Genomic DNA, 14,240 nt, shown 5'->3' with positions numbered 1-14,240 from the left:
GATTTTTTAGAAGGGAAGGTTCTTGTCTCTGACCATGCAGCAGTGGTGAGCACAAGGGGAGACAGGCAGTGAGGTCTGGAACCAGGAGCAAGGATGCTGTGGCCACTCTGTCCTCAATTGCTTTAATTCTGGGCACACCCAGTTTAATAATTCAATGTGCTCAGCTCTGCCTTTTCCACTTCCATGGAAAGAGAGGGCACAAGGTTTGTGCATCTCTTCTAATCTGAATTTCTGTGTAATGCAGAAGGAACACAGCTCTGTTTAGCCACCAATGGACTGTACTGAGAGCCTGGCTTCACTCACAGGCACAGGTGCAGCAGGAGGGACCATATTTTGCATTTCAGGGCTGATGTGGATTTGTACAAGATGGAATCAGACTCTGAGGCAGCTCCTGCTCTCCCTCTGCGCCCCAGTCATCCATGACAACACAGTACTGGGGCCTTCTGCAGTACTGGAAGGAGGGTTCAGCTTCAGGGCAGCAACCCCTTGCACTGAAAAGTCCTTCTGGGAAATCCAGCTCTGGGCTCCCAAGTCCTTCAGATTTCCTGGTGTAAAATGGAGAAAGTAATGTTGTAGCAGGGCGGGTGTGGGTGGCTCAGACTGAGAGATATTCCCATAGGAACATCCATGCTCGGGGGTGCCACAGCTGGGCTTGCCTTTGGCTGCCAAGGCCAAATGGAAACAACAAAGCTGAAATTATCTTATCTCTGAGTAAAAATCAGGGGGAGGACAGGATGGCACATGGCCTGGAGACAAGAGTCTTGGGGGTCCATCAGTGAAGTCAAGCACCTGAAAGGTGAAGGGGCTAAATGGTGCAAATGGTCTGTTGTCGTGGTAACAGCACTAAGGGTTATAAATCCAGAAACCGAGTCATTTTATCCCATATGTTCCTCAAAGGTGGCTGAGATTGTGACAGGCTCTGCCTGTGATTCAACCCTCTGCTTCCATCTCACTCCAGCTAGGAAAGGGAAAGTCACACGCTGGGAAAGAGCTTCCATGCTCTGGGACCCTCACCTGGTGCAGGGCTGGGTGCTGTACAGAGGCAGAAATCCTGGGTTTAATTCTGGATCTGAAAAAAAGCAAGCAAACCCCTTTTTCATGGAGCCGAAAGGAAAGGGAATCACTCCGAGCCTGCTGAGACCCAGCACCTCCCAGCCCTGCTCTGGATCCCCCTCACTCCCACTCCTGCGGGCGCAGCACGGATCCTCTCCTGTACCGAGGCATCGCCACAGCATCTGCTGCATCTCCTGGGCAGAAAACCCGGTTTTCCTCCCCTCCACCCCCTCCTCCTCCCCAGTCTCCCGGCCGAATGCACATCTGGGAGCGCCTTCCCCAAGCATCCGTCACAGCTGCCTTCCAGCGGCAAGCAGGAGCATCTGGAGATGCTGCTGGTCCGGAGTGTCCCGAGGCTCGGGGCCGAGCCGGGGGCTCAGCAGCCGCCGGGCACAGCCCGAGCCCAGGCTGGAGCGGGTCCCGGGTGGCGGCTGCCTGTCCCTGCCCTGCCCGGGCTCCGGATTCGTGCGTGACCGCAGCTCCAGCGCTTCTCCCTCAAACCCTGCGAGGAAGGGAAGCTCTGAGACAGACCGAGAAGAGATGAGAGGCGCGACAGCCGCTCCGCTGCCGCCCCCGGCCCCAGCCCTGGCTGCGTTTTGCTCGGAGCTGCCACGGGAAGGAGAAGCGGGTTCCTGCCACCGCTTTGTAATCTGCGTGTGTGCCTGCGTGGAGCTGAGCAGCAACCCCCTCCTTTTCTTTCGTTTTTCAGCTTTTCCTTTTATTTTTTTAGCCTTTCCTTATCCGTCCCCCTTTTGCTCTCCTCTCTCTCCCGCTGAATTAGCTGCCCACCTTTCCCTTGCAAATCACACCGACAGCACAGGGTGGTGTTTTCTGCCCAAAATGGAGAGGTGGGGAGGAGGAGAGATGTCTAAATCCTGCAGTCGCATCCCCGGAGCTCGGGGAGCATCTCCCGGTCGGGCTGAAGGCATCCGGGAAGCAGCATCCTCGGCTTTCCGCACTAGTTAACAGCCTGCGAGCTGCCTCTACTTGTTTTAGGCTCGCTCGCTTAATCTCAGCTCCCCTCGGCGCGTGCCTGTGTGTGTGTGCAGGGGGAGGACTTTATTGCCATTGGCTCAGCTTTCGCTGCCCACCCACATCTCTTCCACATCACCTTGGTGTCTCCCTAAATAAAACCAGCCCTCCTTATCGCACCGAGGAAATCAAGAGCGAGAGTTTGAATGGATTTTATATAAATATTTACCCTGACGAAGCTACTGCCGAGCTCGTGGGATAAACTCGCAGCAGCTGGTCTCACTCTGCTTCCCTTGCCTGCCTCTAAAAGGGCTGAATTACTTTGGGGAGGAGAGGGGAGAGATCCAGATCCCAGTTCTGGCTCCAGACTGACCCCAAAAGCAGGACCAGGATTTAAATGAACTATGGATCTGAAGGACAGCACCAGCGAAGGCAGCATGGGCAGCCTGCAGCCTTCCAGCATCCAGATTTTTGCCAACACCACCACGCTGCACGGGATCCGCCACGTCTTTGTCTATGGGCCGGTGACCCTGCGGCGCCTGCTCTGGACCTTGGCCTTCGTGGGCTCGCTGGGTCTGCTCCTGGTGGAGAGCTCGGACAGGGTGGCTTTTTACTTCTCCTACCAGCACGTGACCAAAGTGGACGAGGTGGTGGCCAACAGCCTGGTGTTTCCTGCTGTCACCATCTGTAACCTCAATGAGTTCCGCTTCTCCCGGCTGACCACCAACGACCTGTACCACGCTGGGGAGCTCCTGGCCCTGCTGGATGTCAACCTGCAGATCCCCAACCCTCAGCTGGCTGACCCTGCTGTCTTAGCCATCCTCCAGGAAAAGGCCAACTTTAAGCAGTATAAACCCAAAGTTTTCAGCATGCAGGAGTTCCTGGCACGGGTTGGCCACGACCTAAAGGATATGATGCTGTACTGCAAGTTCAGAGGCCAGGAGTGTAACCACAAGGACTTCAAAACTGTGAGTATGAGCAGACACTCTGCTTTTCTCTTCTCTGGGTGTGTGGACCGTGGTGTTGCAGGACCAGGACAGCTCTGGAGGTCACTGGCCAAGCTGTGTGGGTCTGGTGTGATGAGGCTGTGGCTGCCAGGCTCTGGCATGGCAGAGAAGGAGCAGGAAGAAGCCTGTTGAGCTGAAGTTTGTTTGTTGGAGTCCCAACGGGGGTTTTGTGGGGCCAGACCTGCAAGGGGCTTGTAGCAGCTCCAGCCTCCATCGTGCATAAGGCCCACGGCTCCCAGTCTCTGCCTGGGGGCAGTCGGGTGCTGCTGAGCATCACAGGGGCCTGAGGGTCTCTTGCCATGGCCAGTGGATGTCAGCCAGCTGAAGGAAGCAGAGAGGGACAGGCAGAGCCAGCAAGGAGGGCAGGTTCTTGGGGCTGGTTGAGCAGTCTCCAGTTGTATCTCTCCAGGTGTTTGCAGCTTTGCTGGAACTGTGGAAGGGGAAATTTTTCCTCCTGTTCCTGGTGCTCATGTCTCATAAATCCTCGTTTGCTGCGGAGTCTGGGTAGCAGCTGGGTACATGCCTGGTGCTGTGTCCTTCCTGTGCAGTGTTAGATGAAAGGAGAGGGAAGAGAAGGAGAGGAAAAGCAGCTGAGAGGCTGAGCTCTGATCCCAGTCTGCTCTGAGACAGGGGAAGATGGAGTGAGCCGGCTACTCGAGCATCCTGAGGGAAGCAGCTGCTGCTGAGTTTCCAGCTTCTGGCTGGATCCCTGATGGCAATGCAGGCTGGCCTGGGTGCTGTGGTGGTAAATGTGTCAGTGTAAAATAAAAATTATTAAGAGGTTTTCTGGATGAAGCGATGGCCCTCTGTGCTGCTGGGGCAGGTGAGGGGACTGGGCAGGGGGCTGCAGCGGGGGCTGAGCCCCATTCTGGCCCAGCTGGGGGGTGCTGGGGTCTGGGCTAAGTCCCACTGTGCTCTCAGGCCATGCTGGGCAGTGCCTTGGCTCTGGGGTCAGGAATGTTACAGGTTTCAGGTGGTTGTTTCTTGGGAGTGCTCCTGCTTGCTCTGCTAATTACAGAGTGCCCTGCTGTGAGCAGGTCCTGGGCAGGGTTTGTGATCGCCTGGTTCATCAGCAGAATCTTTGTCTGATTTTGGGAGAAGGGAATATTTTCTGTCTGTGCTGCTTTGGATCTCTGAGCAAATGAGTCCAACTGACTCCAAAGTCATTGCTGTCCCCTGGACTGTGCTCTCGTTATGCCTCTGAGCAGGAACGTAGAAATTTATGTCTCACTTATTGTCTGTGCGTAACTCTGATGCTGTGCCTATTTCAATCTGGATATCCAGGCAAACCATTCCCTTGTTTCTGCTCTCTGGGCAGGTCTGAGCAGGGGCTGGGCCATCCAAGTTGTAGGAAGATGTCAACCAAGTTCCAAGGAGAGGAGCTTGCTAAAGAAAAGCCATATGTGAGCAAGTGTGGGGAATGGGATCAAAAAGGAGAAACAGATGCAAAAGTCCAGGAGACAGAAGAGTTGGGGAGTGAGGTCAGATCCTAGGAGGATGGACAGATCTGCCTTGACTGTAGCAAGGTGTGGGGAGTGGGAGGTATTCTGCCTGTGGGCTTGCCAAGAATGAAATAAGAACCAGCCAAAAACAAAAACCTCAAAGCCAGGGAGCAACCAGCACTTTTAAAGCATCTGCAAGGCTTAAGAAAGGACTTTAAAAAGCAGGTCCTGTTCTCAGGGAAGACAGGAGCTCTTGGCAACTCCCCTGGGACACCCCCAGGGTGTCACCCCTGGCTATTGAGTTTTTGAGATAATTGCTTCTAAAACAATGATTTTTTCATTTTCTTTTTCCATGGGGGATACAGTAGTTTCCAGAAAGACGAACATTTCCTGTCTGCCAAATACATGCTCTGCTAAAAAAGGTCAGGGCAAGCTAGAAAGAGACAGGACATTATGGACTGACAGCACTTGTCCTTGCCAAGGTGAGAGATTGAGTGCAATACTTCAGCCCATTCTGCAAAGTAGCTCCTACCTGAGCCAGAAGACAACATTGTCTCTTGCAGAGGCAGGACTTCAGTCTCACTCACTCCAGGTAATCCTCCAGGTTATGGAAATCACAGAAACAGCACTCAACAGGGACACAACAACTCTGTTCTCCTTCCAGATTTTACCTCTCAGAGACAAAAGGCAGGAAAAAGTGTCTGTTTGAAGGATGAGTAGGTATTTCCACAGGGACAATGCTATAAAGGTCTGTGAGCCCCCAGGCTGAATCAGAACTTCATGTCCTGGATGAATTTTGCATTTAATCACCATCAACCTGTTGCACTTGAACATGGGCTCAGTGACAGCACATCCATGCTGCTGAAGCACCCACTGGAGAAGAGTCATCACTGAAGTCTGATTTGTTTCCTGAAGGGAAACAGGGTGTAAATCCCAGGGCACTTCTGCAATACGTCAGCAGAGTGAAGAACTACGAGGTTTTTATAGACACTGCCCAGATTCTGGCAGCTGGGAGCAGAGAAGGCAGGAGCTTTGCAGCAGAGGGCTGCACCAAACAGGAGCTTGCAATAAGGTGCTGCTGGAGGAGTCAGTGCTGAGCTGCCTCTGGTCAGCTCTGCCTTCTGGTGCGTGGGGGTTTTGTGGGTAGGGTGTCTCTGAATAAAGCCCACAGTGCTGCTGCTGTGTGGAGAGCAGGAGCTGGGATGGCAGCACTTTGAAAACACTTGACTTTACCCTCCTTCCTCCTCCTCTGCCCTGTTTAAATCCTCTGTCACTGCTTTAATGACAGGATTTGAGCTGTGTTTTCCCTACACTTCCTGTTCCTTCTCCCCCTAATACTTCTCAGATAACATTTCCCATATTAAGGTCTGCTCACTGGAGTGAGTCTCCACAGCTTTTCTTCAGAAATACCCCAAAGTGAACAGCCAGGCCTTAGCAGGATGTGTTGATCCTGCACTGGCATTGCCACACACAGAACAGCAGAGAAGATAATGCAGAGCTCTGCTGTAGGCAAAGCAAGTGAAGAAGAGAAAACTGGCAGAACGTGCTTTAGCAAAGCCATTCCCTTGGAATATTTGGAGGAGAAAAGCCTGAGCAGCAGCCAAGGAAATCCCCTCCTTGTTTTCTGCATTGCTCCCCACAGGAGGTCCTGGAGATGATCTTGCATTTTCATGGAGGAGCTGTGCTCCTGCTGCTCCATGTGACATCAGGATCGTGCATGACACTGCTGCTGAGCCTGGCCAAGCTTTGGGCTCCTCTGTCCTTAGCACAGCCCAGCCCAGCCCAGCCCAGCCCAGCCCAGCCCAGCCCAGCCCAGCCCAGCACAGCCCTGCACAGCTCAGCACAGCACTGTGATGTTCTGGGAGTGCCTGTGTCTGTGTACAGCAAAGCCTCTGTCCCAGGGCTGCTGGTGGGGCTCGTGGTCCTTCACTGCTCCAGCCTGGGGTGAGCTGGGTGGTGGCAGGGGACATTTGCAGGTGGATTTTATGTGTGGCCCAGCAAATGTGGGGAGCAATAGGGAGAAAACCTCTGAAAACCCTTTCAGCCCATGGGGCAAACACAGAGTGAGGGATGGGATGGCTGGGAGTGGATAGTGGGAATGTGAGCAGCAGGAGAATGGGATCCTTCAATCTCCCCCTGCTGAGAAATGCTCCCAGCAGCACAGCCCTGCCCAGCACAGCTGGGCTGTGTCCCTGGGGGATGTTTCAGGTGTCTCTTCTGAGTGTCTGGGGTGGTACCACGGTCCTCAGTCTGCTTGTTTGCCAAATGCAGTGCTGAGCTGTGCTTCCTCACACATCCAATCACTGGAGCTAACACAAACTTTTCCCTGGTGCACGCTCTGCCTCATCAGGTGTCTATTTATTGCCAGTGGCCATGACAATTGAAGGATAGAACTAATTTATTTTTAATACACATTCTTCTGACCTACAGGGTCCACAAAATGAAGTGTACCTCATGTGAATATTGCTATTTTAAGACATGAGTTTCTGTCAATCTCTCTGGCTTTCTCTATGAACATTTTTTTCCACCATTTTTTCCAGTGTATCTATGAGGACAATGTTTAGTGAATAGCTTTGGCTTTTTAGACTAACTAGTCAATTCTCATCTGTTATACAATTTCCACTTTCTTCAAGAAAAAAAGTCAGGATAGGTGTGTACTTGATTCAGAAAAACATTACTTTTCTATTTAACAGTTTTTCTGGACAGTTAATACTTTTTCCAAAGTTTGCTCCAGAACTGAAGATGCCATAATGAGATCTGCCATTATGAGAGTGCAATAATGAGATGTGCAATTCAGTGGTAATTTCTATACAAAAAGGCAGTTCTTCCAGTAGGAAATGAAGTCTCTGTACAGCCTTCCCAGTCTGCACTGGAATATCTCCATTCTGCAGGTGCTTTTGAGGGTCTGGGTGTGGGAACAGGCACAGAGGGAGTTCAGGTTATCATTTTGCTGCTGGTGGTGCCTCGTTGGGTGTCTAAAAGGAGGTGGATTGCTCCTGGCTCAGGTGTCTGGCAAACCCTGCTCTTGGGAAATGCAGACCCCCATTCTACCCAGTACTTTCCTGGATTAAATCGGCTCCTGCTCCCAGACTAGAGCAGCCTCTCCTTAGAGGCCTGCACCCCATGGACGGGTGATCCACGCCACAGCAGTTTTGGAAAACTGTTTGCCTGTGGGAGGGACCCCACAACATAACAAAGACTTCTCTCTCTAAATGAACAGAAAAAGATCTCAAGTGATGAACTGACCAAAACCCCCAGCCCTGTCTTGCTGTGCTGTGGGTGGGAAGGAGGGAGAGGCTGGAGGGGAAAAAAGATGCTTTACAGGCTTATTTTATTTCCCATTATCCTCCTCTGACTCTGTTGATAACAAATTTACTTTATACCTTTAAATTTAAACCTGTTTTGACCTTAGAGTGTTTTTCTCCCACCCTTAACCTCAACTCATTAACTCTTTGCTAATTCTTAATTTCTTTTTCTTCCTCTCCTCTGCCCAACTGTAGCAGAAGAGGGAAAGTGAATGACATTCATGAATACCTGGCATTTGGCCAATATCAAACCACCACATACTGGAAGTATGAACACTGGGTGAAACAACTCCAAAGGAGAGAAACTACAGAAATGGGCTGTAGGTTGTTAACTTGGGACATTTGGGATGCTGATCTGATTGCAGGCCTGACCAGAGCAGTGACAGGCCTCCTTACTGATCTTTGAAAAGGGCTGTGTTTGGATGTGTTTTGAGCTGTTTCTTGGCCAGGCATGCTGCCCTCCCTCGTTCAGGTTTTGGGATGGGGAATAATTTAAACAAGTGGGAAATGTCAGGAGCAGGCACAGCTAAAGTGTCAGAGCCAGCTGGAGAGCAGAGGGGAATGATTGATGGAGATGGGACATGGGAAGGGCCCTGGGAGAGGAAGGACCAAGAATTTGTGTGTCAGAGTCAGATGTGGGCTCAGCCTTCCCTTGCTGGGGCAGTTTGGTTTGGAGGAGAGCAAGAACCACTCCTCACTTCTGAGCAATTCCATTTGTTATTCATCAGGAGGCCAAATGAGAGCTCCTCTGTCCTTCCCAGCCCACCTACCCAGGGATTTGCACTCCAAACAGCAGCTGGAGCAAAATGCAAATCCACCCTTGGGATGGGAAGAACTGTTGGACAAGGAGGGTGTCATTGGAATTCCGAGGATAGAGGAGATGTTTGAGGGCTGCCAGGATTTATCAGAATTGTCCTGGGATTTGTGTGAGGCTTTTCTTAGTGTTGGAAATACCTCTGGGTGCAGTTCCTTGTGCTTCAACTCATTTCTCCCAGACAGACATTGAGAACTGAAGTGCCCAAAGGTGTGGAGAGCCACGGCTGTCAACAACAGAGAACAAATCTGCTAAATGCCTTCCAGCCACCATGTCCTGGTGCCTCCTTCACCTGTGGCTCTGTGACTAACACAGTTCATGTCACAGGCTCTCCCTGACAATGGCCTTGGACGAGTTCTTCTGGGTACAGTTTTCTGCAGTGGGTGGAGGGTAAAACCATAGGAAGCTTTCACATGCACTTGTGCTCTCTCTACAGGAACCAGACTTAGTCTAGTCATGTCCAAACTAGAAATAAAGGCTAGGAAAGACAAGAAGCCTAGCCTGATTTCCAGCTGGAGAGGTAAAGGGGAACAACATAGCTTGTCCATATCCCCCCATGCAAGTGTCCCTTGGAGGCTTTTTGGCAGATTATAAACAAGCTCCCAGATGTCCCCTCTTGAGCTTATGTGACCAAGTGTAGTGATGGTCTCTAAAAAATCATGGTGTGACTGCTGTGGGTTTAATTTAAACCCTCCCTAAGGGGTTCTGACTACAAGGTCTATGGTCCCCATGGACAGAAATGGGTAAAAATCTAAACCAGTTGTCATGAAGTGAAACAGGAGAAATTCCCACTTGATTAAAAAGGAAAACAGGTCTGACTTCAGTGAGGGCCTCTTGAGGTCCCTTCCAAGCTGAATTCTATAACAGAAAGCAAGTACAGACCTGCTGGGTCTTTAATATTTTTGCTAATTTTGGAGCATTAAATTTTTTCATAGAAACATAGAACCCTGAATGGTTTGGGTTAGAAGGGACCTTTAAATCATCCAGTGCCATTCCCTGCCATGGACAGGGACACCTTCCACTGTCTCAGGCTGCTCCAAGCCCTGTCCAGCCTGGCCTGGGATACTTTCAGAGATCGGGGCAGCCACAGCTTCTTCAGGCATCTTGTGCTAGGGCTCCCCACCCTCACAGGGAAGCATGCTTGCCTAATATCTAACCCAAACCTATTCTCATTCAGTTTAAAGCCATCCCCCTTTGTCCTGTCCCCACACTCCCTCTTTCAAAGTCTCTCTCCATCTCTCTTGGAGCCTTTTAGGCACAGGAAGGTCAGTCTCCCTGTAGCTTCTCTTCTCCAGACCGAACAACCTTGCAGGACCTTGCATTTGGCCTTGATGGACTTTGTGGGGGTCACACATTCCCACTTGTCCAGCCTGTCCAGGTCCCTCTGGATCCCATCCCTTCCCTGCAGCGTGTCACACAGCTTGGTGTCATCAAGCTTGGTGAGGGTGCCCTCAATCCCATTGTTCATGTCACCAACAGAGATGGAAACCACAGCTCTAACCCTGATGAGCTCTACCCATCTCTGACCTGCTCTCGTGCTCAGTCCACCCTCAGCCTTCCTGAGGAATGAAAGCCAGTTTGGGAAGACAATCACCTTCCTCCCTGTGAACTCTGCACAAGTTCAAGTTTGCATTATTGACCTAAGGACAAAAATTGCCCTAAAATGCAGAGTTGCTGACAGTTCTGTCTGCACTGAGCATTGAGGCATTCACAGCTCTGATTCCATAATGACTCCACCACAGTTTCTCTGAGCAAACCCCTGTCTTTTCCCATTTCCTGACTATCCCTGTTTGCTTTAGAAGCAGACAGTGGCAATTCCCTGAAAAAAACCTCAAATCCATCACTCAGCTTCTGCTGGCAAAAAATGTGCCTAGCAGCTGCCGAGGATGGGAGGATGGGGAGGTCATGCACGGCCTCTCCATCTCCTCTGGCAGGGTCTGCAGTGCCTCTGCTTCCCAAAGGCATGTCACAGATGCTTTATGCCTGGAGTGCCCCACAGCAGAGTCCTGAGTGCATTGCTGTGGTCAGGGTGAGGCAATGAAGGTGATAAACTATCGTGACAAGGCAGGTGTGAGCAGGGTGTCAGGTGATTGCTACACCAGCTCTATATGGGACTCAAAAATACAAAAAGCTTTTTGCCTACTGATGAGACCCTGCAGAGTTCCTTAGGAAGAGCTTTTTGGGAAAAAAGACACATGGAAAACTTTCTTGCTTACAAAGTGATGACAGCTGGGAGTAGGGAGGACTCAGATCTTCCTGAGGAAGGAAATGGTGATCTGTGGCCAAATGTGAAGGTTGTGAAAGTGTCTGTTTTGGCACCTGCATCTGCTGAGAGGTCATGATGAAAAGCCTTAAACAGATTGACTTTTTTGAGGAATGAGTGCAACTGAACGGTTCTCTAGAAGCTTGTTGGGATGTCCTGGCCCGTGGAAATCCGTGAGGAAACTTCTCAGGCAGCAGGAGCTCAATAAGCTGAGAGGGGAAATGAAGTAGATGAGGTGGCCATGTCTGACTCCATCTGCCATGGATTAATGTATGAGACCTGCACCAGGAAAACAAAATCACCCCTTGGAGGTAAAAGAGACTGAGAGTTGTTTCAGCACGACTGACACCAGTGCGCTCAGGGACATCAAGAACCAATTTCAACACAGCCATGAATATTTACAAACAAGCACATGCCATTACTTGAAGAAGGACTGAATTGTTTTGATAATTTGTTGCTGTTGTGCCATGGAAGGAAGGATTTAGCCTGTGTGTTAAGGCAAGAAGCATGAAGTGAAGGAATGAAGGGTAATGGAAAATGCACATATATTTGCTCAGGGTGAGATGGATGAAAGGAGTTTTAATCTGCACTTGGATTTCCCAAAGGAGCCCATCCAAGGGAATGGGGCCATCAGGGATGTTCACGTGCAAGAGGAGCTGCTCAATTGTCTTCTCCTGTCAGAGGAGCCAGTTCTGCTTCCTGATTTCCTCAGAGACTCAAATTTGAAAAGAAAATCAGAAGTGAAAAAGACTGAGTCAAATTTCATCTCCTCCTCTGGTACTCCCCCACATTGGTCTGACTTTGTAGGAGAAGGGGATTCCAGGCTTTTGTCTCCTGCCAGGTCTGCAGGTTTCCCTTTCAGTCAGTCCAAAACTTTCCAGATCTCACTTCCACTATGAGTTTCTTGGGAATTAGAGTTTTTCCAGAGGGAAAATAGTGCTGAGCCTGTCCTCCTTGCCTATATGAAAAAAAATCCCAAACCAAAACCCCAAAACTGAACCAATGGAGGTCCAAACTTATAGAAATTTTAGTGGGACCAAGTTTTAGCTGCTCTATAAAATTGAGTTTTCATGATGCTCTTTCAATGGTGATGAAGACTGATATATGAATGTAATATAAAGATGGGTATAAAATTAAAATAATTTATGAAATTAAAATGAAAATAAAATGCAAATATAATTAGAAACTATTAAAATTTATTTTGCTTTTTAAAGATTTTGTCATTACTGGAAGAAGAAAATCAAAGCAACCCATTTAGACATTTTTTGGTTTCTCATTCCATCTCTGTTTTCCAGGCTCTCTGAAATCCCACGCTGGTGCAGTGGAGGAGTCCTGCAAGGATTTCACTTTATGAAAGGGGCTGAATCCCATAACAGTGATTTAAACTGTTGGTTCACCTGAAGGTTTGAGGGATATTAATCTTAGGCCAGGAGAAGAGAATAAATAAACCCCAGCAAAAGCTCTCTGGTGATTCAGCTGTGTTACTGTGAGAGGGGTAATTTAAGGGTTCCGTGACAGGAGATTTCTCCCAGCTCAGTAAAAAATGATGAGCTGGAGCTCTGGAACAGCAGGAGGATAGGACAGGACAGGATTCACAGGGGGGTGCTCAATGACAGCCCAGCAAACATCACTGCAGTTGCCATAGGCAGGACTAAATTAATTGCAGAGGAGAGTCAATGAGCAGTGGGAGGAATTAATAGAAACTTAACCCTTGATTATCTAAACTTCCAACACAACACTCCACTACTCCCTGGTCTGAAATGGATGGTGAATCCTGAGACACCCAGGAAAGTCTCTCTATCCCTTCCAGTGCCTCCTGCAAGGCTTGGGAAGAGCAGCTCACAGCTCTGCCATATGTGGTGTCAGCAGAGCTATGAACTCCTCAGCAGTTCCCCAGTGATGGAGGAACCTGTGAAAGCTGAACCAGGATGTCAGAGGGGCATCATTTTGACCTTGAATGAGAGATGGAAATATGTTTTTGAGATGGGAGGGACTCTCAGCCATATGGAATGGGAAGGTTTAGCTGAAGGAGACCTTGGATGGGAGCTGATATTCACCAGCAGATTTCTTGGTGTATCTATGAACAGGTGAAACAGAATACTGCTCAGAAGTGCAATTTCTGTTCCTCATACTGGTATTTTTCTCTGGATATATTGCTGGGATTAGGGTTAGGGGTGGGGATCAGGATCTCACAGAACATAACATGTTGTGTCCTCTTTCATTCAGGAGCTGCTGGAGTGGAATAGCAGTCACACAACCCTGATATATTAATTTCTTCCTTCAAAACATTTACTGTTTGGGGATTATTTTTTTTTTTAAATGAAAAAAGAGGCAAGTTTTTGTTGGGGATGAGGAAATAGAAAAACCTTATAAATATGAGTGCTTGGTGAGGAATTTTGAAACCATGGGTGAAATGGAAATGATAAGAGTTTTCAACTGTGGGGCTGAGATGAGAGCAACCATGTGAACATTTAAACCCTCTTTCCTTTGTTTAGGTAATGCCAAATGCCACAAATACCAAAGAGCCAACAGACATGCTGTTCCAAGTATGGCAGGAAAGGTTTAGAGATAAGGTTTAGAGATAAGAAAGCAATAAAATGTGGTAATGGAAGATTCCTATAGGTTGCATGGAAATATTAGGAAATCAGTATTTTGTAGTAGATTGGTTAATGGAAATTAGAATATTCAACATAGAAGAAGAGTTATTGTTTGTAAATGGGAAATCACTCTTTATTCTCTCTTATCCTCTCTATGCTCTATTCTCTCTACTCTCTTATTCTCTCTTACATTCTCTCCCTCATATACCCACGCCCTAATAATAAACTACAAACTTCAAGACCAGAGCATAGAGAGCTCCTGAGTCTGTCCTGACGACCTCCCCCTGACAACAACCCCCACAAGTTTTCCCATAAGGTTTGGGGAAACTTGCTGTTGTCATTTCTCAAGCAATGTTCCCATCTAAATCAATCTTCATGTAAAAGATGGGAACAGTATCCATGGGGAGCATGGAGATGCTGGGGAGAAGGAGCTGCTGTGCTGGATGTTAAGATTGGTCTGTGTTGATTGAGCTGCATTTTTCATCCTCTACCCTGGCCTCAGAATGCTGCAGCCACCATCCCTTCTGCAGATCCTGCAGGATCACTCTGAATAGCCATTAATTAATGCTAAATTATGATGAAGCATCTCCTGAAATACGTGTTACATCCACATGAATAACAAATGGATTTGTTTCTGCCAGGTATGGCAGGGGTTTGCAGCTGATCCACACCAATCCCAGGCCCTGTCACTCCAGGATTCCAGCATGGAGAGAGGAGGGCTTGGGGTGTACATGGCAGTTCAGGATGAGCTCTGGGAGGAGACAAGTTCTGACAAACAGTCCCAGTT

General features: G+C 49.0%; 1 protein-coding gene across 2 annotated transcripts in view; it reads left to right on the top strand.

Moving 5' to 3' along the window:
• Positions 1-1,686: 1,686 nt before the first annotated feature.
• The window catches only part of LOC306812800 (acid-sensing ion channel 2), a 379,828-nt gene continuing 367,274 nt past the window's right edge, over positions 1,687-14,240 (top strand). For both annotated transcript variants that reach the window (XR_013776902.1, XM_079327663.1), the window contains exon 1: positions 1,687-2,993. Coding sequence is in view for 1 of the 2 variants with exons in the window: in XM_079327663.1 (XP_079183789.1) it covers positions 2,430-2,993 (564 nt within the window). In the remaining variant the exon portion in view is untranslated. The remainder of the gene's footprint in view (positions 2,994-14,240) is intronic.

This window comes from Erithacus rubecula (genome assembly GCF_903797595.1).
Source record: "Erithacus rubecula genome assembly, chromosome: 27".
Taxonomy (NCBI): domain Eukaryota; kingdom Metazoa; phylum Chordata; class Aves; order Passeriformes; family Muscicapidae; genus Erithacus; species Erithacus rubecula.
Note: the sequence above shows the minus strand (reverse complement) of the source record. Positions and strands in the feature narration are given on the sequence as shown.